The sequence below is a fragment of the Vicugna pacos genome, unplaced genomic scaffold, assembly GCF_048564905.1.
Source record: "Vicugna pacos unplaced genomic scaffold, VicPac4 scaffold_66, whole genome shotgun sequence".
NCBI classification, from domain to species: Eukaryota; Metazoa; Chordata; class Mammalia; order Artiodactyla; family Camelidae; genus Vicugna; species Vicugna pacos.
Genome location: NW_027328747.1, coordinates 167,176 through 194,485, shown reverse-complemented (window position 1 = coordinate 194,485; position 27,310 = coordinate 167,176). Strand labels below are relative to the sequence as shown.

The following is a 27,310-nucleotide window of genomic DNA, read 5'->3' as shown; positions in this document are numbered from 1 at the left end:
AAACCTGCAACATGTCTGATGCCCCGTAAGTGTTGGTGAGGGTCCCTCTAACCAGGGGCTGCCTTCAGGAACCAGCATATGGGCATTGACCTCTGGAGACCTCTTTTTCAGCTGCAGGAAATTTTTTCAGATACTGTGATTGAAAAATCATTCTAGCTGGGGATAATTAGGGAATAAAGGAAGAGGAAAAGGGCTTGGTGTAGAGTAGAAGAGAGGGACAGAAGATCAGAGAGCCTGGGGAATAGGCAGCTGGGCCTCAGGAAAGAGAGGAGTAGAGGTGGGGAGGGGCACGACCCTGGAACCAGCTCCTGCACCGTCCCCGCACCCAAGCCACACAGCTTTTAATTGGCCCAGGACGCTCTCCTGTCTGGATGTCACCCTGGGCAGAACCATGAGAATCGAATGTAAGGGGTGGGCAGCACTCACATAGGGGTCACTGAGGACTTTGATCAAGTCCACAGTGCCTTTTCTGGTCATGTGTCTTCCCTTGCCCTTTATCTTAGGATCTGAAAAGCAGGAGCAAGGAACTCAGGGAGAGATCCAGGAAGACATCTGACTGTGTAAGAGACGACAGTCACAGCGACACGGGGAACGAAGACACTTGCAGCAAAGTAAAATAACTTCACAACTATTGCATCAGAGCTGCAGGTGTGAGAGAGCCTAAGCCTGTCTCAGAGTGCAGGGGACAAACGAAAAGGAATGATAAAATTACCACTGACAATTGAAATTTTATTAAATAGCCTGCTCCTGTTAATTGTATCAATTGATTATGTGTAGGTGTATTTCTGTGAGCATTTATATGTTCAAACAACCCCACCAGCCCCTCTTGCCCACATCGGGGATGGGCTTTCTCAAGCACAGTGCCCCACCTGCTTGGGTGGGCCACACTGCGGGTCCTCGCCTGGGGCCGGGCTGCTGCTGGGCATTGAGTCCCCGAGGCCCGGCCTGTGAGACACGGCCCCAAAGCTCTTGACTGAGGGCCTCCTTTACCTCCTGCAGTGTAAGAATGCTGGTGACTCAGTTAGAAGCATGCTTCGAAGCTGTCCGTGTCCTTGCCATCCAGAAGCAGAGCCTGGAAGCTTCCAAATTTCTCCAGAATGCGGTTTACTTTCACCTTCGACAGGTGAGTGTATGTCCACTTACAAGTGGAGGAATTACTGCAGTTTTTCTGAAACTTACTCACCACTAGTCCATCTGATTTTCCTGTGCTAGGATTCAGTATGACATGCTAAAAATTCTGGAGTCAGATCTTGAATCCCTGATGAAGAGGATTATTTATTTTATTTCTTTATATGATAGTATTTTACTTTCAAAATTCAGAGTTTTCTGTTCTTTGAGGAATTTTTTCGGGGGTTGGAGAAACAACTTTGCTCTTACCATCTTTGTGACCTGTTTCTATATGCCTCTCACATGTCTTGTCACTTGTGAGGCAGTTCCATTTGTGACCCTGTGTGGGTTGTTCATGTTATAAAATATAAAGCCTGTAAAAGTACAGTCCCTCTTACTTCGAAGATATTCCACAAATACTACTTAAATCTGGGTATGGTTTTAAGAATACAGAATCATTAGAACATGTACTTGCAGGTTGCTAGTGCAAAATCCCCAAATCAATAGTCTAGCTCAACATCTAAAATCTTTCTTATCTTCCTTGGATTTGTGTACATAAGTGAAGCAGTTTGCCAAGAACTCAAGACCAGGTTTAGAAAACAGGCTGGTGTAGCTCAGCAGGTCCTCAGAAGCTGATGCTCTGCCAGAGGGCGGGGCCGAGGGGAGAGGGCGTGTCCTGCCCTCCCTGAGCTGACAGTTTCATGGTAAAGACCTTCACCAGGTGAAGAACTGGGAGTTTCTTCTAAGAAGAGCGGGTTTGAAAAGAGTCCTAAAAGCACGGGAGTGACACAATCCCATTTGTCTCAAGTAGGGGAGAGCGGCTGTGGGGCCACTTGGGAGACTCGTGAGTCCAGGTGGGCAGTGTTGGTGGCTTCCCCTTGAGCTGTGGGACGGTCAGTGGGTAAAAGTGAACAGAATGAAGACATGTTTAGATGGTTAAAAGGAAAGGATGAATGCTGTCTGTGAAGGTAGGATGGAGTAAGGCCCAGGTTTCTGTGTGGATTAATGAGGTAAATGATTGTCATGCTGTGCTCTGAGGAGGGAAACTGCAGAGGGAGTTCCGGGGGGGAACTAAAGAGTTCAGCTCTGGGTAAAGTGAAAGGCTGTTAGATGTGTGATCTGGGAGCTCTGGTGAGAGCCAGTAGTGTGTAGGGGGAGAGGAGAGAGACTTTCAAATCATTTTGTCTTGTGAACATACAAATAAGTATGAGTAATGACAGACTTAACACCTCTATATTCTGGATTTAAAGCCCTGTAAACTTTTGCTATATTGACTGCAGAGGTTCTTAATTTTTTTTAATAGAAATAAAATAAATGGAAACTAAATAGTGTATTTAATGAACATCTAAGAGTTGATGTTTGTCCTTGTATGTATTTTGATACCTCATCTGTTTATAAACATAATCTACAAAAAGTTAGCTTGCTTAGCATAAGAGTTAAAAAGAGGGACGGGGCACACAATGTTGGGGGTTGAGGCTGATCTTCTTGGGCAAATTTTGTAGGCTTTCTGTGCCTTAGTTGCATCTTCTGTGACTGCCCCCGGGCCCCTCATCACAGCTGGTTTCCTAGACTAGATGTTGGGAGGGAGGCTGCTGAAAGGAGTAAGAAGTGGCAACTGTTAGGGATACTGAAGAGAGAGACAAAAACAGATTAAGCCGATAAACTGAGTACAAATACCCTCAAAAGAGAAAGAATCCTGCAGTGTTTTGAGCCCCTTAGCATAAGGGAAACAAGATCAAGTGGACCCAAACTGTTGAGAATGTGAGTATTGTGGGTGGGAGGGTGTCATCAGAAAATGGTTGAGAAAAGGCCTTTTGGTTTCCCTTGACGTTTCCAGTAAGGATGGGACGCAGAAGCGAAAGCCCCCCCGCTTCACAGCGGAAGCTGCTGTTTTGTGCGAAACTGACCAAAGTTTGGAAACCAGTCATCAGTGGTGCTGGCAAATGAAGAGACTTCTGGATTGGGTGGGGCACTTGCTGTGACTTCCAGGTGACCTGCTGGCTGGGGGCTGTGAGGCGGACAGTAGGTTTGCAGGGTGGCCCGGGCATGATCCCTGGCTCTAAGGCTGCTGGTCTGATTAGCAGACCTTGGCACCCACAGTCCTAATGGGGCAGCTCGTGATGTGGCCTGGGACACCTGCCATGCTGAGGGGGAGAAGAGGGCTCCCCTGAGTTGGTGTCCCTGCGGAGAGTGGAAACATCCTCCTGCAGGGGAGGAAGATCCTCTGTACAGGTGGCCGAATGCATAGGCAAGACCAGCCTGAGCACGGAGGGTTTGGGGAGCTGGAAGTCATACAGTGGCCCGAACAGCCTTGTTCCTGAGAGACTGGAGGGAAAAGATGCTGAAAAAGGCAGGCTAGTGTCTGACCCTGTGGTGGGTTATGAGTGACAGGAAAGGACTGGTCAGGCAGGCACAAGAGAACCCTGTGGGCGTCCCAACTGGGGCGTCTCGCTGGAGGGAGTAGCAGAGTTATAGACTTTTCAACTTATTAGCTGTGTGACTTTGAGCAATATCACCCCACTTCTCTCTCTATATATCTTGATGTGTAAAGTGACAGAGTGACCAGCTCGTGTCATCAGAAGGCTTAGTTTAGCTCTGATCCTCTGTGTCCAGTCCTGTCAGTGCTGCCCTGCAAGGTTCTGCAGCGGCTGCACTTACCCTGAGATGGGAGGGTGTAGAGGGACATTGTAGCACACGAGGACAGGAAGGGACTGCTTTAAAAGCAGACATGTAGCCTGCTGAAGCTGCAGACCTGCAGGCAGTTTGGTTGATGGTCGTGGAGAGGACTTTGGAGGCCTTAGCGTCGTCTTAAGACATGTTTTCCCTTGGGGACCGGATTTGCCTTTGCAGAATAATATTGAAGATTTGGGCTTCTGGCAAAGCTGTTTTCAGAGATGGGTATATACATAACATATCGTATAAAACAAAATGATTTATTTAACTTGTGGGACTTTGCAGCTGTTGGGAACAGCTCTGTTGGCCTGGTCTCCACGGAGGACACTAGGGGTCAGCAGAGCGTGCGTTAGGGCAGGCAGCCCGCAGTGCTGCTGCGGGGGGTTCTCCCCAGTAGGGCGCACTGCTGAGTTGACTCTTCTCTGAGTTTGGATGCCAGATGAGCAGACAGCAAAGTAATGAGTTCTGGTGGGATTGTATAATGACAGGTAGAAAGAGGAACCCGTAGTTTTTGGGACTAGAACATGCTTCTGGTTCCTGAACCCGTGTGTTCCATGACAGAATTGATGAGTTTTGTCTATTCTGGGATTTGATTGAAATAAACGTTCAGCCTAAAAGTTAAGAGTTATGTTTTATTTGGGGGGAAGCCTCGAGCCGGGATGACAGCCTCTCAGATCACTCTGAGGGACTACTCCCAAGGTGTATGGGAGGATCTAGGATATATAGGAGCTTTACAACAAAGACCAGGTAGTTGGAACAATAAAACATTGCTTGTTATCTAAAGAAAGCCAGGTGTCTCAGGTTCAAGAATTTAGTGCTTTTCTATGTATGGGAGGAAGCAAACATTTTGGTCATTGAATTTCTTCCTTCGACAAGCACCTAGCTATCTAGGGCCAGTGTCCTGTCGTTTCTTATTCTGAGTCCGCTCAGAGGGCACCACTGTGAGTGGCTAAGAGGTTGGGCTGCAGGCATGTCCTCGCTGGAGGGTGGCAGCAGCCGCTGATGACTTGGTTTCAGCATTCTTTGTTTACTGACATGGTTGCAGTATTGTCATTCACATTGTAGTACTTTCATTCACAGTGCTCCCCCTTGGTCCTAAATTCGACCAATATTTTGAGAGACATTTCATGACCTATTTTGTCCCACGGTGCTAGGATGGCTCATTCCTAGTTCAGGTGAAGAATCTTCTGAACTGCCATTCAAGGTGTTAGGTGTTTTTATCAGGCCCTGTTCATACTAAAAGTTCTCTGGATCTCCTGTCTTACTAGTGTATTATGATCCAGGAAATGTTCGCCCTTCCTTGGTCATTCCCATACCTAGAATCACACTATAACAATTATTTTATGCAGGGCTATAAATTTTATCTATTTCTTCAAGATGTTTAGCCATCATCAATCTTGTAGGCCTAGTTACACATAGGGAAATGTAACAGACAACAATTTTATAAAATAGACAGGATATAAGTAATACAGCTAGTAACGTTAATAAAGTCATGAGTAAGAATTTAATAGCCGAGAAGTTATATTTTTGGGTTAAAATTGTTCTTGTGTTACTAATTGAGTTTGAGTTACCTTATGAGAAATTTCATATTTATGGGCAGGGTCAGAGCAGGTATTATTTGGCCAGGTGAGGTCACCCACCTTGTAAGATCAACAGTGGCCTAAAGAGAACTATAATTTCCTTTTTAGAATAACGTTTCTGAGGGCTATCTAGTTAGAGCCTTTGAGTAGGGAAACCCACCAAAGTAACACAGAAGTACTAGACATAGGTAATTTACCATAAACTTAACAATAGGTGTAGTTCATAATCAAAGGTAGGAGAAATTATCAAAGTAATTGGTATACAGGCATGGTCCGTTGTCTTGGGTCAGCTGTCTACGTCAGATGTCGTCTTCTTCTCATTCTGGCCTGGTAGCTTTTACTCCATTTGGGCATTATTTTAAGGTGAGCAGTGCTCTATAGGCCAGTGCACTGTAGGGTCTGTTTCTGATAGGAAATGAATCTGAAAGTCCGTTTCCTTCAGCCTTGGTTTGTATGGTCTAGTTAAGAGTACTTGATAAAGGGTCCTTCCATTCAGGATGGAGACAGTTTTTTAAGTCATGCCTGTTCCAGTATGTATAATCCCCTGGCTGCAGGTCATGGGGCATTGGAAATTTACCCAAGGATAGATTACTGAGCTTCAGAAACAAACCTAGAGTATCCTTTTCATAATTCAATTAAACTTTACAGCAATGTGACATAACAGCAAGGAATGATCTGGGAAGTGCCTTAGTAAATATAGACCTCAATTAACAAAACTAGAATTTAATATCCTCTAAAATATAATCTTTTTTCTCTCTAAAGTTACCCTCATTTTTCTCAAATATAGCCAAATGAAGATTAACTTGTTTACAAGTTAAGTCTGATTATTTGATCATATAGGCTTTTTTAAATTGGCTGTGTTGGAACTTTTAATAAGGAGTCTCAGGGTAGAATGTTAATAAGATTTCCTAAGGCCAAGAAAGCCACGTCAAGGGCTTGTCATGGGTTTCTGCCTTACAGATTTAGGTAAATCCTTTTCTCTTTAAAATCCTTAAAATACCTTGAGATTCCTATATCTGTTAGGGGATGATCTTCCTCATTTGTCTGATAGAGCCACTGGGGACCTAAGAGTTTTTAGTCTCTTGAGGGATCAGATAGAGAGAAAAGATAACTGTTCCAAGTCGGATTACATAGGTATAATTTATCAAATTGCTGTGAATCATAACTAGCTTAAGGAGAATAGTTTCTTTATGTCTGGGAAACAGGTTAAAAGCCAGGAGTATTTCAGACAAAATCAAAAATTATAACCATATTCACCAGTTTACTCAGTCCCATGTAATTAATTCATTTAATCAGAGTTTTCATTAGACCTTTAAAATTTCATACCCAGTTTAGTTCAGTGTTATAGTTTGAAATTTATTAGAAATCAGTAAATTTCCTTGAAGAGAAAGCATTTTGCAAAACCATCAGAAGAAAACAATTAACTGTCTATAAATGACAAAAGATTTAAAATCATGGTTAAACACAGTTACACTATAATCAATAAAGAAACCTGATCACTACAACCAGAATTATGACTGGTAACATTTCAGATATACCAGAATTTTAGGGAGTCCATATAATTTCTAGAATATCTATGTTAATAATATTTTCTCATACAATATTACCTAGGAAGATTTATTATTCAGTTGACAATACCATGTTATTTAACATGCCAAATGAAACTTACTAGTTTAAAATCTCTCTTTGGGATGTTTCAGGGGCCCTCTGTAGCATCCCAAACTTAACTGGAGACTAAAAGAACTTTAATTGGAAATTGATATTTGGGTAGCTTGTTAAAAGATTTGAGAACACTTGGTCAGATAAACTTATAGTTCACTGTAAAGAAGTACTTATTCATTAACAAGAAAATACTTCAAAGGTAAAGGCAGAACAGATCAGTTAAGTGGTATAAGAAGTTTTACAATTTGTTACTGAAAGTGGATTAACATTTTAAGAAAATTTTGTCCTCTTAACAGTGAAAAAACCAAATCTAGTCTTGTACCAGCTTGCTTCTAAGATTCATTTACTTTGCCCAAGTTCATTGCAAACTTAGCCAATTCCGACCACGTACAAAACTCTTTCCTCAGGGTTCCTCTTCCACAAGCCTTCCACAGTTTCTATACTCATATTAGTGTGTCCCTTATTTTCTCTTCCATTCAGAAGTAACCAGCTTCAGGAGAAAGTCACTATTTTTCCTTAACAAAATATAATTCCATTCTTATATCTTCCTTTACACATTTCTCTTACTTTCCTAGGATTCTGAGATCATTCCCTTAATAATAGAGACTATTTCAGGGTGGCACCAACCATTTATTAATATTTCTAAACACCTTTAGTTTCTCTGTAAGAAGAAGTTACATGTTAAGTAATTCATATTTCAATCTTATTTTATCTGAAAATGGCATAGCTATTTAGTAAAATCCTATCAGTTAACTTAATTTAGCACATCTCTAGAATTTAAAGATACCAATCATTTAGAGATTATCTTAAGCATACATTTTAAAAATGAACCCAAAGCTCTCATCTCATTTGCATTTAATTTACTTAAAATTTTACCACACCACATTTCTATTATTTTTTTCTTGACAAATCTGCAACAGATATAACAGGATCTTATTTGACTTTCATTAAACCTAGGTACAGTAAAGGTATTATAGTTAATATTGATGACTTTAAAGATGTTTATATTAATTAGAACGTACTTAAACTGAACAATATCAAATATTATCTTAATATTGAATACTTTCCAGTTCACGTGAAGCTGAAATTCAATTTGGTCAGTTTCTATTTTAAAAATACTTCATTTGTAATCTCTTATTTTTTATGCCAATTAAGCAGAGCTCTTTGACTTTGATTTTTTTTTTTAGCTGTAGAAATATCTCACGTCTATAATGTGCATGCAGGCTTATAAAACGACAAAAGCTAGAGATCTCATAGCTTCACTTTGAAACTTACTTATAAGATAGGTATAATAATAGCTGGAGTAAGCTGAATTTGCTTGCTCAAATCACTAAGGCTTACTATTTATGAAACAGACATTTAAGATTTCTTGACAAAGTCTGAAGGACCCGTCAGAGTTCTGAGTTCTAAAATGCCAAAAATTTCTTGGCCTTAAGTTTTATCTCATTGAGCTAATTAGGCTCAGTCCTAGGTCACTGTTTGGTGAATTTACATTTCTGATCTGCAAGACAAAGACACACGCTTCCAGTTCCCCAGAGAACTGCTCTGTCACCCAGTCCCAATTGTATATCCTTAATTTGCTTTTTTGTATCAGTGAGAAGAGCTGTAAACAAAGAATTCCATGTTTTAAAACTTTAAGGTTTACTTTATCATGTCTTCCAAAGCTTGCATAACGCATTTAGTAAGGCCTCTTTTCCTTGAGTTATAAGTTAAACCCAGGGTAAACCTCTTATTATATGTTTTTATTAGCCACTGAATATTAGTTTTTAGTTTTACGTTATACTGGACGGCTCATGTAACTCTATTGGTTTCCTTTATTTGTACAATTAATATTTTCTGAGGGACAGATATGGGCCCAGCCTTATAATACCAAGAAGGGAAGCGTTTTTCCATTGAAACATATCTATCCCACAACACAATTAAGCAGAAAGTTTATATAAAGCCCATTTAAATATACCAATTTTAGAAACTTTTATCTCAATTTTATTAAATCTTATACCTTTAATTTTTATATTTATTAGGTTTAATCAGTAATTCCTATTTCTAGAAGGAGTGCCAGATGCTTTTTTGTGTGTGTGTGTGTTTGTGCATTGTATCTAATTTTATAGAAAAGTCTCTAGGATCCCCAAGTTTGAGCCAAAGGGCTTAGGGCCTTCTCAATTTTTAATTTGACTATTTGGTCTGTTGTTCCAATCATTGATCAAGTATTTCAGTCTATATATATATATATATATATATATATATATATATATATATATATATATATTTATATTTTAGCCCTATAAATACATATATTTTAAACTGTGTTAAATAAAACGGACTTGTTTGAACTTTAATGTTGGGGGCAGTAGGTGATCCCTTTGGCCCTTTTTCTTAACTTTACGTAGTGTAGTATCAAAACCTAGTATCTAAATCCAAAAATGTCCATTTTATTTATCTCATTCAAAATAACCATTTAAAAATATTTATCCATTTGGGATAAGCCCCTTATCTTTTTTTCCGACATTTTTACAATCGTTTTTCCAATTATCAGCCTAATTAACATTAATTATTCTAAGTTTTTATTAGCATCTCTAAAACCATTGATAGGAAAGGAAAAACACAAATGTAGCATTTCAAACCAGTGTTTTTTTTAAACTAAGTTCTTAGGTTAACCATTAAATATATTCTTCTACCTTTAAACTTGATTTTAATAGGTACCAATAAAACAGCTGTTTATAATGAGAGCTCTTTCAACTTTCACCAATTTAAAAGTTTTTCCAAATTAAAGGATCCATCATATGGCCATCAATTTATATATATGTAGATCGTGATTTTAAACCAATAAGATGAAGATGCATTTCCACATGAGAGTGGGGGTGTTGCCTAAATAAAATTCAAAAGTTTACTCTCCAAAAGCTAGAGGCCTTTGTGGCCCAGGCTGATGCAACAAAGGTTAAGATGGCAAAATGTCTGAAAATTAGTACTACAAAAGGATTGTTGAGAATCCCAATTTATTTGCGTGGCCACCATATGTACACAATACTTGTACCTTTTGCATGGCAGAGTCCAAGGTTTCCTTTAAAAAAAGGAAACACATATATACATACATACACACATATAAAACACTCGGAGAAAGATAAAATGTTTACAATTCAAGGACACAGGAAGAGAAATCCAAGTTTCCCCTAAAGGGGATTTCGTTTTTATAACTTCAGAATTCCAAAAACTGTTTATATCAGGCCTGGTTAGTTACTTTCAGAGTGAGATTTTTTTTTTCTAATTCCCAAATAATGTTGTAAGTCTTGTACGTATATAAACCTGGCTGGGGTATTAGGTGGAGGCTGGCAATCTGTTATTTCTTTTTCTTTTCTTTACTTTTTTTTTTTTTTTAATTCTATTCCCCATTGTAAGGTCGGGTTCTCAGAATAAAATTGCTAGTAAGATTTCCCACAGGGACAACTCTATGGCATGAAGTCTTTGCCCCTACCATTCCTGCAAGTTTCTCTGTCACGGAAGAAAGCTGTTACCAGCCAGGAGGAGGGTCCCATTTTTGGAGTTGAAAGGTTCCTCATAAGAGTTTTACTTTTATCCCGAAAAATTCAATGGAGGTAACCAAAGTGAGGAAAACATTAGACCAGCCTCTTACCTAACCACTCAGTCCTGAAGCCAGTGTCTTTCAACTTGGACCCGCTCAGGACGTCTCCACTGGGTGAGTATTTTCCTGGTATGTTTCCACCAGCCCCACTTCGGACGTCTATTCAAGGTGGCTATTTCCCGTTATGTTTCAACCAGGCCCCACCCAGTATGTCCCCACTAGGTGGGTAATTCCCCCCAGTATCTTTCAACTGGAGGGCCAGGTACCTGGAAAAACCGCCAAATAAATCTCAGGATCATCAACCAATATGGGAGATCCTAGAACCAGGAGAGACTCACCCAGGTTCATCTGGACTCCCCGAGGAGGCGGATGGGCACAAAGGGCCACTGCTGGTACCAAGGCTCCGGCTACTCGGGGAGCTCAGGTAGAGAGAAATCTGCTCTGGGTCCCTTTATGGTTTCCAAAACTGTTGACTGAAATACATGTGCAGCCTAAAAGTTAAGAGTTATGTTTTATTTGGCAGGAGGACTGAAGGCCAGATGACATCTTCTCAGATCACCCTGAGGGACTGCTCCCAAGAGGTTGAGGAGGAGCTAGGATATATAGGAGCTTTACAACAAAGACCAGGAAGTTGGAACAATAAAAGACTGCTTCTTATCTAAAGAAAGCCAGGTATCTCAAGTTCAAGAATTTAGTGCTTTTCTATGTATGGGAGGAAGCAAACATTTGGACTCGGAATTCATTCTTTAGACAAGCACCTAGCTATCTAGGGCCAGTATCCTGTCCTTTCTTATTCTGAGTCTGCTCAGAGGGCACCATGGTGAGTGGCTGCAGAGGCTGGGCTGCAGGCCTGTCCTTGCTGGGGTGTGTTGGCAGCCGCTGATGACTTGGTTTCAGCATTCTTTGTTTACTGACATGGTTGCAATATTTTCATTCACATTGTAGTATTTTAGCTCACAGACTGATTATGGATAATCTGCAACCTTGGAAGGCAGCCGAGACCGAATTACTGCAGGTTCCTTCTACTTTAATAAGCCGTGTGCAAACATAAACATGGAGGAAGCAGACATTTGGATTTAGTGGTGTAGGGAAGGGTTTCTGCACATTACAGGAGAAGGCATGGCAGAATTCCTCTTCTTTGTGGGCAGGGACGTGAGTCCACCTTTCTTTTCTGTAGTGGTTTCTGAGAACAGTTAATGGTAATTAACCAACATTGACAAACGGTGGCACACATTGCATTTAAGAGCTGGCCGGCTGCAAACTTGTGTATTGGACAGGTGGATTTCATAGGCAAGTGGTCAGGTGGATGGGAGAGAGATGGAGCCCAGGCCTGGGCCCAGATTCATTTTTAAATCACCATTTCCTCACCATAGGGCCTTGGACTAGTATGTAACCTCTCTTAACTTGTTAGTGAATCTGTGAAATGGGCATGATAATATTCGTTTTTTCCTGGGATTGTTGTAAGTTGTAAAGAGTATTATAGCACACGTGAAGCACTTAACACACTGGCACTTAGCAGTGTTCACTGTGTGCGGCTTTCCCGCTTGGCGTGTGTCAGAGCCGTAAAGGCAGCATTTGTCTGTTGAGGATGCACTGGTAGCCCCTTGAATAGTTTGTGAATTTGGTGATTTCCTTTAATCCTTGTAACTCTGTGTGCCATGGGCAGTTCTTTTCATGGACAGATGAGGAATCTCAGGGTAAAGAAGACTGTGTAATTTGCCTAAACTCAGACCATAATTTTGGGTGCAGGGCCTCAGTTCAGCATGGGCCCCTGTGCTTTCTGCCCTCTCCATTCAGCACCAGAGCACGATGTGGGTTCGGCTGTCTCCCAGCCCAGAATATCCAGCAGGCAGCAAGACACACCTGGCCCTGTGCTGCTTGAGCAAAAACTCCGGAGGGGAGGCAGTTACAAAAGGGATAAACATAAAAACAGAAGACTGCAAATTGTGATCAGCTCTGAGAAGGAAAGGAACACGCCTCGCCGTGCAGAGCTGGGAGATTTCCCGTCGGGGCTGCTCTGGGGGCGTTCATCTCAGCTAAACAAGCTCCGCTCCTGCACCAAGGCAGGAAGGCAGGGCAGGTGTGACCAGGTAGACTGGGCCTCGTTGATCATACTCATTCCCCATTAACGGCAGCTGTCACGGGCACTTAGCTAGTAAACAGATGTCGGCCACAATCATCACGCACCTTGCTTGGTAGTTTTATTGGCCCCACCTTTGAGATGAGGTCATTGAAACTGGGGAGTTTGTTGCATGCCCGTGGTTACCTTGGAAATACGGCCATTGGTCTTTCAACTTAGACTGTTTTGGCTGTCATGCCCCAACCCTGTGAATGGCATCGTGTAGCTTCTCCCAAGTGGCCCAAATGACTGACATTGATTCTCTTAATTCGTAGGAAATGGTATGTGACAATAGGAGAAAAAGGAAGTAAGAAATTATTTGGAAAAATTGAAAAAAATCCAATTCTTCCCCAGCTGGGGGAGCGTACCCTGTGTCACTCACCCTCCTCACTGCCTGGCACCTCCTCCCTGCCGACTCCGTGTTCAGAAGCCACTCTGAGCCTTTGAAGAACATTTTGCCTCATGACATTATTGACTAGGACCTGCGACCTCTCTGTCCCTGGTTTACACTCTCTTCAAAGCCATTTCAATTTTATGCAGGCTTCTCGGCTCAGATGTAAGAATAACCTCTTTAAACTTCTTGATGCAGCTCCTTAATGAAGACCTTGCAAAGGAAACCTAGCCAAAGCTTGGGAGGTATGCAGATAGTGACTGTAACCTCAGCACTTTTTGATGTTCAGAATCAGAGGGGTGGGAGACTTAGGAAAGGCTTTTTAAGGTAGAAAGGGGAAAGTGAAAGGACGAAGGCTGTGTGAGACTGAAACATCTCTGTCTCAGCCAGCAAGGCACTTGAGTTCAGGATGGTGAGAGGAGAGTGCAGAGTTCTGACAAAGAAAAAATGGTGGGATGGGAGGGAGGACAGTTAGGTTCTTTACTGGGGAAGGAAAAATTGGGCTGAGCATTTCCTGGTTGAACAAGAGGATTGTGACATGATGTGCTTGTATTTTGGAGAGAAGGGTTTTGTGGGGACAGGCCTAGGGAGAACGCTCTCTGGATGGGGAGTCAGCACAACAAGGAACCACAGACAACCGGGCCGACCCCAGCGTCCCTGCTGGGGGAGAGGCTGCCCGCCAATTCGAGCCCTGGGGGCTGCTTCTGTCCCTTAGCTGGGGCCTCAGAGCTCCCTTTACAACCCAGTCCTGTTGATACAAGAAAAAATAAGTGGAGCATGAGAAGGGCTGTGTCCCAGGCTTTGGTTGGGCCCCTGGGATGTGCCTCGGCAGATGTTGGTCCTAGGCTTCGTGCAGGAAAGAATTCAAGAGCAAGCCAGTGTTGGGTAAAGGTAGATTTATTCAGAGAGATACGTTGAACGGCAAGAGAAACACCACGAGGTGTGGGGGTTTGATGCTCAGATTAAAAGTAGGTACCCAATCCACAGACAGTGTGTGGGCCTTCTCCGAAGAGGGAGAGACAGGGGTGACCGCGAGGCTGTGCTGTGTTGCTGGTTTTCCTGGGCTTGGTGGTTTCATATGCTCTTAAGTAGAAGGACCAGCCTAAGGGCAAGGGGATGGAATTCCCAGGGAGTTGGCCATTTCCCACCCTTTGACCTTTTGTGGCTAGTCTTGGGACTGCCATTGTGCCTGGGGGTGTGTTATTCACCATGTTACTATTACAATGGGTGTATAATGAAGCTCAAGATCTGCTAGAAGTTAAATCTCTTCATCCTTAGCCTCAAGGCCTATTGGGGGTTGAATCATTCACCATTTTGGTGTTAATTGCTGTGGCCTTCCTTGAATGGCTGTGCTTTGCCCCCTTCCATCCTGTCTCACTGTGATGACACAGAGAGAGCAAAGGTCTGACCCTGCCTGTGCTCCTGCATTTAACAGGGAGAGGTGTGGGGTGGGCTGAGGATGACTCTGTGTGGTGAGAAGAATGTTTCAGATTTTCGCTCGTGGGACATGGGGACCTTCCAGCAGCCACCTCAGATATATCTCACGGGCATTATCGCTTGTGTCACTCATCTTTTTCTATTTTTCTTTTTTTTAAGTATTTATTCTAAATTTAATATCAGGTTTTTTAGGAAAGAAATTTCTCTTTATCTTTTCGTTGAGGCTCTTGTGGGGGGGGAGGTAATTAGGTGTATTTATCTGTTAGTGAAGGCCCTGGGGCTTGACCCCAGGACCCCGTGCATGCTAAGCACACGCCCTATCACTGAGCTCTACCACCCGCCCCGTCATCTTTTTCTTTTTGCTTTAGCTGCCAGGAATCTTACAGCTGAATTTCTAGTCGGCCTTTAACACTTACCCTGACTTCATGGCATCCGTTTTTATGAATTTACCTCCCCCTGGTTTCATTTAAGTATTGAATCTCCATTTTCTCTTCACTCTCACCTTTGTCTTTTTGTTGTTACTGTTGTTAAGCTGTGTTTAAAAAATGTTAAATTTCTCTTTTAGCAGGAGGCTGAAAGTAAATATATATGTAAACAATCTTATCACACTTAAATGCATTTATACATTCTAAGCTGTTTAGTAGTTACTTAAAAACTGAATTGAATACTAAAGTGATACAATTTTTAAATTATTTTTTAGTTTTTTATCACGGTATAGCTGATTTACAATATGATATAAGCTTCTGGTGTACAATAGATGCTCCATTTATAGTTATTGTAAAACATTGGCTGTATTCCCTGTGTTGTAAGATACATCCCTGTAGCGTGTTTACGTTACATGTAGCAGTTTGTATAAGAAAGTTGGGTACCGCAGAGTTTGGGGCGTGGCTGTATCTGACCCAGGTTCTCGGTTCCCCTGCCTGTCAGAGCCCAGGCCCTCACTCTTGTCTGCAGGGGAGTGAGTGGAGGCAGCTCTCATCAGCGCTGGCACCACCCTCTGAGTAACAGTGACAGCAGTGACTGTGGACATGCAAAGTGTTGTTCCAGGACCTTTACATGCATTTCTTCATTTATTATTTAAAGTCCTCCTGTGAGGAATCGTTTAATGTTTTTAATGAATAGTACACTTTATTTTTATTTTGATAGACCAAACTTCCGGAAAATTTACAGGAGTAGTACAATGAACACTTAGATACACTTCACCTAAAAGGGCAGTATTTGTCCGTTTGTGTCTGGCTTATTTTAGCATACATTTTGAAGGATCATCCATGTTGTAGCCTGAAACATTAATTTATTCTTTTGGTTTAATAATATCTTTTTTCTTTTTTTTTGTTTTTGGTGTATTTAAAAATAGTTTCATTGAAGTCTAGTCAGTTTATAATGTTGCATCAGTTTCTTGTTTACAGCACAACACTTCAGTTCTATAGGAACATACATGTATTCATTTTCATAATCTTTTTCAACATAAGTTACTAAAAGTTAGTAAATATATTTCCCTGTGCTATACAGTATAAGCTTGCTGTTTATTCTATACATAGTCAGTATCTGCAAATCTTGAACTCCCAATGTATCCCTTCCGACACCCTCTCCCCTCTGGTAACCATAGTTTGCATTCTATGTCTCTGTGCCTGTTTCTTTTCTGTAGATGTTGGTCTTGTTTAGTTTTGTTTTGTTTTCTTTCTTTTAGATTCCACATAAGCGCGATCTCATATGGTAATTTTCTTTCTCTTTCTGGCTTAATTCTCTTAGAATGACATTCTCCAGGTCCATTCATGTTGCTGCAAATGGCATTATTTTATTATTTTTTATGGCTGAGTAGTAGTCTATGGTATATTTATACTACAACCTCTTTATCCAGTCATCTGTCATTGGACATTTAGGTTGTTTCCATGTCTTGGCTATTGTAAATAGTGCTGCTGTGAACATTGGCGTGCAGGTGTCTTTTTGAATTAGGGTTCCCTCTGGATATATGCCCAGGAGTGGGATTGCTGTGTCATATGGAAGTCAATTTTTTGTCTTTTGGGGAATCTCCATACTATTTTCCACAATGGCTCCACCAAACTGCATTCCCAGCACAGTGTAGAGGGTTCCATATTCTTCACAGCCTCTCCAGCATTTATTGTTTGTGAACTTCTGAATGATGGCTATTCTGACTTGTGTGAGGTGATACTTGATTGTAGTTTTGATTTGCATTTCTCTGATAGTGATATTGAGCATTTTTTCATGTGCCTATTGGCCATTTGTATGTTTTCATTGGAGAAAGGTTTGTTTAGATCTTCTGCCCATTTTTGGATTGAATGGTTTGTTTTTCTTTCTTATCAAGTGTAAAAGCTGTTTATATATTCTGGGAATTAAGCCCTTGTCAGTCTCATTCATTGCAAATATTTTCTCCCATTCCATAGGTTGTCTTTTTATTTTGCTTACTGTTTCCTTTGCTGTGCAAAACTTGTAAGTTTAATTAGATCCCACATATATTTTTGCTTGTATTTCTATTGCTTGTGTAGACTGCTCTAGGAGAATATTGCTGAGATGTATGTCAGATGTTTTGCCTGTTTTCTTCTAAGAGGTTTAAAGTGTCTTGCCTACATGTTTAAATCTTTAAGGCATTTTGAGTTTATTTTTGTGTATGCTGTGAGGGAGTAGTCTAACTTCATTGATTTATATGCAGCTGTCCAGTTTTCCCTACACCATTTGCTGAAGAGGCTATCTTTACTCCATTGTATTTTCTCAGCTCCTTTGTCAAAGATTCAATGACCAAAAGTTTGTGGGACTATTCTTGATCATCTTCTTTATCCATTCATTGATGGATGGATATTGTTTGTAACTTTTGGCTACTCTGAATGATACTGCTATGAATATTGATGTGCAAGTTTTTGTGAGAATATGTTTTCATTCTGTTGGCTGTAAAGTTGGCCCACCATATCTGTAGATTCCACTTCATGGATCCAGATGGCTGATTGTAAAGGGACTCGAACATCCTTGGATTATGGGATCCAGGGTGGTGGGTTCCTGAATCCAACCCCCCGAGGACACTGAGGGATGACACTATATGTAGGAGTGGAATTGCTGAGCCATATGATAACTCTAGCCTTTTGAGGAAACACCAGACTTTTCCAAAGAAGCTGCACCGTTGTCTCTTTCTACTGGCTGCATATGAGGGTTCCCATTTCCCTGCCTCCTGTCGGACACTTGTTATTGCCCATGTTTTGATTATAAACATCCTAGTGGGTGTAAGATGAGATCTCATTTTGATTTCGATTTGGCTAGTGATGCTGAGCATCTTTTCATATGCTTATTGGCCAATTGTGTATCTATTTAAATCCTTGGCAAATTTAAAAATTGGGTCGATTTTCTTTGTATTGTTCAGTTGTAAGCATTTGTTTTATATCCTGGATACTAGTCTCTTATTAGATATATGCTTGCAAAATTTTTCTCCTAGTCTGCAGATTGTCGTTTCATATTACTTTTTTTAAACATTAAAACAATTTCTTTATAGGGGAGGTAATTAGATTTATTCATTTTTTTTTACCAAGCATGCACTCTATCACTTGAGCTACCCCCTTCCCCTTTCATTTCATTTTCTTGATGATGTCCTTTGTAACAAATGGTTTTAAATTTCATGAAGTCCAGTTTATCTGTGTTTTTTTTTTTTTATCACTTCTGCTGTTGGTATTATATCTAGGAAAGCATAGCCTATCCTAGGACCACAAAGATTTATACTATGTCTTCTTTTAGAAAGTTTATAGGTTTAGATTTTACGTTTCTCTCTGTGATCCATTTTGAATTAATTTTTATTTGTTGTATACAATAGGGGTTCAAGATTCCAGATTCTTTCTTTTGCCTGCAAATACCCAGGTGACCCTGCTCCATCTGTTGAATAGACTATTCTTTCAATGGTGTGTTGTTGGCACTCTTGTGGAAAACTGACTGTAAATGTAAGTTTCCCCCCCTGGAGTTTTTATTGTGTCTCATAGATTTACGTATCCAAACTTATGCCAGTACCATAATGACTTGAGTACTATAGATTTGTAGTAACATTTAAAGTGAGTCCTCCAACTTTGCTCTTCTTTTTCCAGATTGTTTTGGCTGACCTTGGTCCCTTGCACTTCCATATGAATTTTGGGATCAGTTTTTGCAAAGAAGACAGCTGGAATTTTGATAGGGATTCCATTGAATTTGTAGATCACTTTGGGGAGTCTTAATATTTTTAACAATATTGTCTACCATTCCTCGAACATGGGATGTCTTCCATATATGTAGATCTTTTAAAATTTTTTTCGGTGAGACTTCAAAATTTTCAACGTACAAACCTTGTAAATTTTTGTTAAATGTGTCTCCCATTTTATTTTTAATGCTGTTGTAAATGGAAAGACTGAGGTTCTTAAGGGTGGGACTATATATCAATTTGTTTATTTCTAGGATTCCTACACAGCAAATACACTAGGTATATATTTGCTACATAAATCTATCCACAACTATTCCCTCACCCGTGTTATAAGAAAGCAAGACCCAGGTTAAGCAACCTGAACACCTACATGGAAGTGAGAAATGAGACCCTTGGGTGGGGCTTTGTGCAGATAATACTGAGAGCTTATTTAGGATGGCTTCATCTAAATTTCTTTTAAACAATCCTTTCAGTGTATATAGTCAGATACATTAAGAACATGCCCTTTTGATGTGCAGAGGAGCTAAGACTATGATTTTCAAATAATTCCTAGGGAGAATGTTGTACTTGAAACCTAATTTGCATCAATCTTTGAAGATTTATGTTTCAGGAGCTTTGACTAAAGAACACCTGTCTTTATTCAATAACGACAACTAAATGCTCAAGCAACATGTAAGAGTTTGAGCAAACTGCCCCCGCCCCGTAGTGCTGGTTGGCTGCCCCTGAAACTGGAGCCAGCGCTTACCTCTCCCAGGACGCTTGTGCTGATCTGCTCAAAGGGGTTCGTCCAACAGTTTGTCTGTAGTCTGTTGGACAAAGCCATAAAACATTGATTTAAGTTTGCTGGAATGGAATCTATTCTTATTAATATTAAGTAAGCACATATTGAGTGCTTAGTGTATGTTGGGAATTGTCACTCAGCCTCACATGAATATTATTTCTCTTAAAACCTCACATATTTCCTTGTTATTCCCACTTTTCAGATAAGGAGACTGAGGAATAGTTCTTCTCTCTTTTGGCGGAAGCTCATTATCAATGACTGGAAGTTGTAAGGAAAAAGATATTGATTCATCCAGAGAAAACATTTTTCTGAGAGTCAGTATTGAAGAGGGTGATCATTGTTCGAGTGAGAAGAGCCCCAGGTTGTACGGAGTCAGCATCCTTGTCCTGGACACGGCACGTGTAGAGCTGCGTGGTGGGTGAGGCAGCGCGGCCGCTCAGGGAACGAGGACGCCGGGCCATTGGGCTGTGCTCAGGCGCGGTGGGGCTTTCCCTTAAGGGCAGTGGACCGTCATTGACAGATTTTAAGTAGGGGAGTGGGGTGCTCTCGTAGATCACTTTTGTGCTTGTAAAATGCTTGCAAACATTTAGTAGGCTCGGCAGGAGGTGATGTGATGAGTCAGAGTAGGGTGGCTGCGAGGTGTAGCAGTGTTCAGTTTTCAAGTGGTTTTCAGTCCCAGGTTTTTGGCTCGGTAGCCGTGTCACTTTGAACGATGCACTCAAGGAAGTGAAACAATTTATCTAATCAATTGAAGCAGTGATGTACCCACTTCCTAGGACTGCTGTGGAGATTGAGTGAGATAACATGTGCACAGTGTGCAGCATGGACCCCAGCACAGAGTCAGTGCTGAGTGAGTGCCAGTGAGTACCTGGTAGGACAGGTGTGGGTGGTGGGACTCAGTGACTGAGGAAATCTGGGCCCTGAAGAAGGGGTCCAGGCCCATCTGTGAGTGATGGGCCTGAGCTGGAAGAGGCAGTGAGACCTTCCCCTCCCGACCAGGGTTCCTGGGCAGGAAGGCTATGGGAGGAGATCCGTGAAGTCAGCTCTGTGCAGGTAGAGTTGGAGGTGCCCTTGAGACATCTAAGTGCAGTGTCACGAGCTCAAAGAGGAGGTCTGGGCCCGGGCTGTGCATTTTCCTATAATCTCAATCCCTCAGGACGCCGAGGTATTGATCACTGAACGTGAAGACATACTTTACAGGACAAGTGAATAGTAGTATCATCTCTGTCATTAAAGCTCACGTCTCTTTATTCATCACTCACTTTGCTAATTGGGTACTTACAGAGCTCATTTCACCGCCCTCCCCTGGGCTCAGGCCCCACAGTAAAGGGCTGGTGAGCCTCCCTCCTTTCCAGAAGAAGACACATGTAGCTGGTAGCCTTCTATACCTCGCCAGACTTAGAATTTTAATTTGTTGTTTTAATTCAATTTTCTGTTGGCCATCTCCTGACAGGAGAGAAGTTTTACCTCATGGTCATGTTTCAATTAGCTGTTGCTGAGAATTGCTGATCTGATCCATAGTGTATGTATTCTATTAACTTTGTAGAGTACTTATCATTTTTCTGTCTTTGCCCTTTAATTTTGTTTGCCCCTTCAATGTTCTATCCTATTAGCGGCCATATTTTTTTTAATTAAAAAATGTCTGTTAGCAGTTAAGAAAACTAAAGCAAAGAAAAAATGCACATGATTCCTAAATTTAGAAAATATCTAGTGTGTTTTCTGTCTTGGCAATGGAGGATTCTAGAAACTTGTGAAAACCTTCATTACACAAGTTCCTTAAAATGCTGATTAAGAAATAAAACCTTCCTTCCTCATCTTTCATGCTGCACAGCTAATTGTCAAGAAAGTGAGGGGAAATCCTCAGAAGCCAAGACAAACCAGAAAGCAGAAATTCTCGGAGATACACGAGCCTTAGAATCCCCGGGGTGCTGGTTGGCTCCTGAACTGAGTTTCACTTGCCCTGACATGAGGGTCGGAGGTGAGCCCCAGGCCTCTGACACTGGGAGTTGGATGGCTGTTCCTATGTAAGGCCAAGCACATCCTGAGAAGCCTGCTTTACTAAAGGGTGAATTAGAAAGAAAGAAAAAAAAACATTCCTCAAGGCAAGAAAATAAGGAAAGTCAATTTTTTTTGGAACAGGGGAAAATAACAAATCCAAGGTAAGGATTTAGTTTAAAGCTGTTCTGGCATGAGAGTGACCACAAACTCCTGGCCGAAAATCACAGCTTCTCCAGGAATGAGAAGTTGTGTTTTGAATGAATCAGTGAACAGCCATTCCAAAAAAGACCTCCAGAGTCTTCTGGATCAAGATACTGGACCCAAACACCTCTCTTCCAAGGTCTCATTTAAATAACCAGAAAGCTTTTAAAGGAAAGAAGCCATAATCATAGTTCTATTTATTGTCATTACTATATGCTAGGAATTCAGAGGTGACTATGGAGTTGTCTCCTCTTTGATGGACCTTACTTTCTGTTTGTCATAGTTGGGGAGCTGGGTGGAGGGAGGTGTTAGTCTGTTGCAATTAGCCAGGAGAGGAGATTAAGAAAGCAGTGAAGGGTGGGTGAACTTTTTAGCTGAGGACAGTCCTGTTCAGTTGGCTTTTAATTGCAGGCTCGATGACTTGTCACTGGAGGGAATTGATCTTACAGAGGATGGACTTAACTCAGGCCTCTTCAGAATGGACAAGTGAACCTGGAGAAAGACAGTCAAAGCTGTGCAGACATTAAAGACCACGTGAACGTGCTGTATCCCTGAGCCAAATATAGGGCAAGTAGGCAGCACTTCTTGAGGACAGAGGAGTGGTTTTTAAGGTTCTCCAAGAATGAATCCCAGGGAACTGAGATGGTCAGTTGTCAAACTGTGACATTGCTCTTTGGACAGTGTACCCACCAAGGGTATTGGCCATTTATAGGTTTTCATTTCTCTTTAATACATGTCAGGTGATGATGACGTGGGCACAAGCGTTTGACACCTTGTCGAGGTGACTTTGGGTACCTGCCTAGAAGCGTGGGCACAGCTGCAGCTGCGTCATACATCTTGCCGCCCATCCCGTTCCCCGGCTCCGTGATCACGGCAGAGTGGCTCCTTGACGACTTGTCCATCTCCTCTGTGACATCGTAACCCAACAAAAGACTGGAGTATATTAGCTTGGCTTTGTTCTTTTCCATCCTTCTCTTCGAATGTTGATGACTGATAGTGGACCCAGTTATGTTAGCAGATGTTTTACAAGTAGGGCTCTTAGAACAAACCTTGTAATCCCCGCTTTGTGATCTAAAGAAAGTTACATTCTTTCCAAATAGTTTTGATGCACTTATGTGGGAAATTGTTGTAAGTTTGAATATGTATTTCCTCTCTGAATCATCATAGCTAGAGATCAATGTGGGTAGACATGGAATGTGTATTCTGTATTTGAACTGCATGGTCCTCTAAATTCTCCACAGCTTTTTAATGTCATCACTGGAGTGCTACCTCCAGAGTGTCCCAAAGCATCCACCACTGCCTGTTCTTCAGATACTATGAGTTTCCAAGTTGGAGAAGGCTGCTGGCTGGTGAGGCATTCTCCGTCACATCTCTGGCTGGCTGATGTGGTCTTAGCACCCAAGACTTGGCAGACAGTAACTAACCACGATCACGTCCATTTCTGGAATACTCATGGAGGATTTTAGACCTATGCTAGTGGCATACGTTATTTCATTTAGTTTTCCCAAGAATCATAATTAGATTTTATCACCTGTATTAATACGGTAACTGTCAAATCGAGTGACGTGCAGACTTTGGACTGGAAATCGGGTCTTTCTGATCCCTGTCTCTGTTCCCTCCCGGGCCTATCCTTCCAGATGGCCAGGAGACTTCCTCTGTCTTGAGTTTCCTGCTGATGTTACCACTCTCTTTGTTTCTAGGAGAGGAAAACAAGTCTAAACTTACTTTCCAGTTGGAAATGGAATGGAGAGTTAACGTTGGAATCCGGGAGAGTCTCTCCTGTGTTGAAGTGGTCTCCAAGCCACTTCCACTGGGACGTCATGCCACTCTCTGGGCCCCTTGCTCAGCCTGTGCACAGGTGACAGCGCAGATGTGCCGAGCAGTCCTCCCGGACAGGGCAGTCGGTTGGAAATTAGTTTGGGGATTTGGTTCCATTTCATAGGTTCTTGAGTGTCTTGGCCTGGCACTTCAAGTGGGAGCATTCCCTGTCGCACAGACTCATGCTCTGGGCCCGTGCAGACCTGACATGGCCTCAGCCTGAGCCTCAGGGCCTGTGGTGAACCGGAGCATTTTAGTCCAGGTTCTACTGGAGGCTCTGACACTTCTGGGTCAGGGGACTTTTTCCAGGATGATAATAATTCCTCCCCGAGTTTCAGATGTCCTTGCCTGTGAGCCGGGGTAATAATCGTTTCTGAGATGATTGTAATGATTCAGTAAGGGGCGCAGCGTGTGCTGGCAGGTAGCTGCTGCTTAAGGAGCAGAAGTCGCAGTCACTCTGTCAGCCTCTCACTGTGTGCTCTGTGCTTTGAGAAGTTGTGTGTTTGGTGAAAGTCCCGTCCAAACCCTAGGGTCTAGATGAACTGTTGTTCCTTTACTTTCCCTTCCTTTTCCTCTTTCCCTTCTCTGTTTCTCATGTGTGGTTATCAGATTCCTCTGTTTCAGGGAATACAGGCCTTTCTAGTAAAAGGACAGGCTGAACGCAGAGAGGTGGGGCCCGGAGGGGTCTGGAGCATCTGCACTGCGCTGCTTCCCTGCGTTTCTGCATCCGGTCCCGTCAGTGCACGAAGTCAGCCTTCCTCTTCCTTCCTGTGTCATCGGGTCTCTGTTTTAAGGGAAAACTTTTATTCTGGGTCTTTGTTCACTTACATGTTTCGTTCAGATGCTTGTTGCTTTTCTCCCTGTGCTTCAGCGTTCTGAGGAGCGAATTCAGCAGTGCAGCATCCTCTCCGAGCTCTATGAGTTGATCGGCTTCCACTGCAAGTCCGCCTTCTTCAGGCGGGTGGCCCCCGTGCAGCGCGCGGCCCCCGGCATCCCAGAGCCTGGCGGGAAGACCTGCTACTGACTCCTCCTGCAGACGCTTCCTGGCTACATTCTGTCACTGGACCTGCAGGACTTCAGCAAAGGTGTTGGAACTAAAACATTGCTTCAGTCACATTAACCATGCCTGGTTTGGGCCCTGCTGTCCTGTCTCATCAGGGTGAATTCTGATTCGTGTAGAACAGGGCTGAGCAGAATTTTCTCTGTCAAGGGCTTGGAAGTAAGTATTTCAGAGTCTGCAAGCCTCCTGATCTCTGGTGCAGCTGCTCAGCTCTGCTGTTCAGACGCCAGAGCGGCCGAACAATCCACACACCCGCAGAGCTTTATTCACAGCGGTGCCTGGGGCTGGATTGGGTGTATGAACTGCAGTTTGTCCCCACAGCCTCCTCACTATTGACGCCTGCACCAGAGCGTGCATTTGCGACAATGGGCGAACCTACACTGACACGTCATCATCACCCAGAGCCCATACTTGACACTAGGATTTACACTTGGTGGTGTGCACTCTGTGGGTTTGGACAGATGTACAATGACATGTATGCACCGTCACAGCCTCATATAGAGTAGTCTGTCTTAGTGACCCTAAAAATGCTCCGTGCTGCACCTCATTCATTGCTCCTTCCCCTCTAGCCTCTGACAGCCACTGATCTTTTAGTCTCTGTGGTTTTGCCTTTCCCAGAACACCATACAGTTGGAATCAGACAGTTGCAGAACCTTCCCAGATTGGCTTCTTTCACTTAATAATATGCATTTAAGGTTCCTCCATGTCTTTCCATGCCTTGATAACTCATTCCATTTTAACACCAAATAATAGTCCATTTTCTGGCTGGACCACAGTTTATTTATCCATCCACCTACTGAAAACAGCTTAGTTGCTTCTGAGCTCTGGTGATTATGAATAAAGCTGCTATTAACATCTGTATGCAGATTTGTGTGTAGACATAAGTTTCCATTTTGTCGAGTAAACACCAAGGGGCACAGTTGCCGGATCATATGGTAGGAGTACGTTTAGTTTTGTAAAAAATTGCCAGACCGTCTTCCAAAGTATCTGGGCCATTTAACATTCCCACCAGCAATGCATGGGAATTCCTGTCGCTCCACGTCCTCACCAGCATTCGGTGCTGTCAGTGTTCTGCGTTTTGGCAGTTCTGACAGTTGTGCAGTGGTACCTCGCTGTTTCAGTCTGCATCCCCTTGATGACAGATGCTGTGGAGCATGTTTCCATAGAGTTCTTTGGCATCTAGATTCCTTCTATGATGAGGTGTGTGTTCAGGCATTTTGCTCATTTTTTAATCAGGTTATTCATTCTTCTTGTTGAGTTTAAAGAGATTTGGGTATATTCTGGATATCAGCCCTATTTCAGTGTGTCCCTGTCCTTCACCTGCAGCACCGGCATTGTCCTTTGGGTCTCAGTGGAGTGTCAACCCTTCAAAGAGGTTCCCTGTCTTCCCTCAGCCTAAATACAGTCCTTGTATTTTTCTCTTTCATTGACTCATTTTGTTCTTTTTAAATAGCATTTCCCATAATTTGTAAGTACATTAAAAAATGGCAATGATTGAACACCGGCCCCCCACCAGGCTGTGTGCCCTGTGAGAGCAGAGACTCTGTCCCCACTCACCATGTCCCATGACAGCACATGGCAGATGTTCATGTAAATGTGTGTAACATGGGGCCAAACCTGATGAGCAGCTATGACGACATGTGTTGGCTAATATTTATTGAATAGAGTTTGTTTCTTGATCTTAATTATTAAGTCACATGAATGAAACATGTTTCTTTTGAAAAATAAAACAACAAAGCACACCTCTATGTGATTGGTACTTTCTACGTAGCCTTCTGACCCAGGAGGGGACGTTCACCGTCATTTTGTGAGGTGGTTGGAGAGGTAAAGTAGGAGAGTGAGATCAAATAATCAAAAAATGATAACTATCAGCTGGCTTTATTTTCACTAAGACATAAAAGTTACTTTAAACCCTATCTCAGCTGTTGTTCTGTTGTTTTAAACACTTCTCATAGAATTAAATGGAAGCCCACTAAACCCGGAAAGTGAAATTGTGTGCTCAGGTCCTGAAAAGTGTTTATGACTATTTCTTGAGATGCACCTTTTCCCTGCTGCTTACAGAAAGTCGAGGCGGGAACACAGCAATGCGCTGTGTGTGTCTGCCGGCTTCACGGGCTGCTCACAGTCATTTTCATTTTCTTGTGTTGCAGTGTATGAAGATTTTCCATCAGACCGTTTGTTCAGCCCTTTCCTGAATGAGGGATTGAATTTTCCACAGGAAATCTTATGAAAGAGAGTGACAAGGCACATGGGTTTCCCAAAAAGCAATAGTTGATGTAATAAACTCTCACATTGGTGAACTTTTTGAATACAAGCTGGTTGAAAATTTTATCACTAGGTCATATGCCACAAATATGTCTTAAGAATAAAAGAATTCAGATTCTTCTTTAAGAAGAAGCAGTTTGAATCAAGTAGAAATTATAATTTGTACACTATTTGGTGTTAGAATTTATACTCAGTCTTATCATAATTGCCTGTGGTAGGAACTGGGTCGTTATTTATTTATTTAAAAAAAAATTCGACTAGGTGCTCTTTACCCCTTTCTTGATGCGGCAGTGCTGAGGTTAGTTAAGTTGGGCCATTTAGAATTCCTGGCTAGGTTTTCAGGACATTGATTTCAGCCTCTTTATCTTTTTTCGAATCTCTTACTTTGTGTCAGTCTTGGGTCTCTTGACAACGTGGAAATACTGCACGGATCTGTCTCCCTTTTTTCTTGTCTTTGTGGGAAAAGATTTCTGTAA

The 27,310-nt window shown here is 42.2% G+C and overlaps 1 protein-coding gene, 1 long non-coding RNA gene and 1 pseudogene across 4 annotated transcripts; all 3 read left to right on the top strand.

The window, feature by feature from the left end:
* LOC140694615 (trafficking protein particle complex subunit 9-like) overlaps positions 1 to 573 on the top strand; it is a 50,119-nt pseudogene extending 49,546 nt beyond the window's left edge.
* LOC116278606 (trafficking protein particle complex subunit 9-like) lies at positions 508 to 26,913 on the top strand. Of its 3 annotated transcripts, XM_072957765.1 has the most exons (4): positions 508 to 648; positions 1,000 to 1,123; positions 24,381 to 24,594; positions 26,720 to 26,913. In XM_072957765.1, the coding sequence occupies exons 2-3, from the start codon at positions 1,007 to 1,009 to the stop codon at positions 24,531 to 24,533; spliced, it is 270 nt and encodes an 89-aa protein (XP_072813866.1). In that variant the 5' UTR covers positions 508 to 648; positions 1,000 to 1,006; the 3' UTR covers positions 24,534 to 24,594; positions 26,720 to 26,913. The 3 variants fall into 3 exon arrangements, 1 of the variants encoding a protein (XP_072813866.1); XR_012070197.1 differs by lacking the exons at positions 508 to 648; positions 1,000 to 1,123 and adding an exon at positions 22,528 to 22,629; XR_012070196.1 differs by lacking the exons at positions 508 to 648; positions 1,000 to 1,123 and adding an exon at positions 23,481 to 23,549.
* Positions 19,705 to 22,625, top strand: LOC140694616 (uncharacterized). The gene is made up of 4 exons (XR_012070198.1): positions 19,705 to 19,906; positions 21,324 to 21,470; positions 22,103 to 22,336; positions 22,432 to 22,625. It is a non-coding gene; the product is annotated as an uncharacterized lncRNA (long non-coding RNA).
* Positions 26,914 to 27,310: the final 397 nt, after the last annotated feature.

Excerpts from the sequence above, each read along its gene's own strand:
- LOC116278606 (XM_072957765.1), top strand. The coding sequence starts at position 1,007 with ATGCTGGTGACTCAGTTAGAAGCATGCTTCGAAGCTGTCCGTGTCCTT. Across the intron at positions 1,124-24,380 it reads TTTACTTTCACCTTCGACAG|CGTTCTGAGGAGCGAATTCA; the intron begins GTGAGTGTATGT and ends CCTGTGCTTCAG.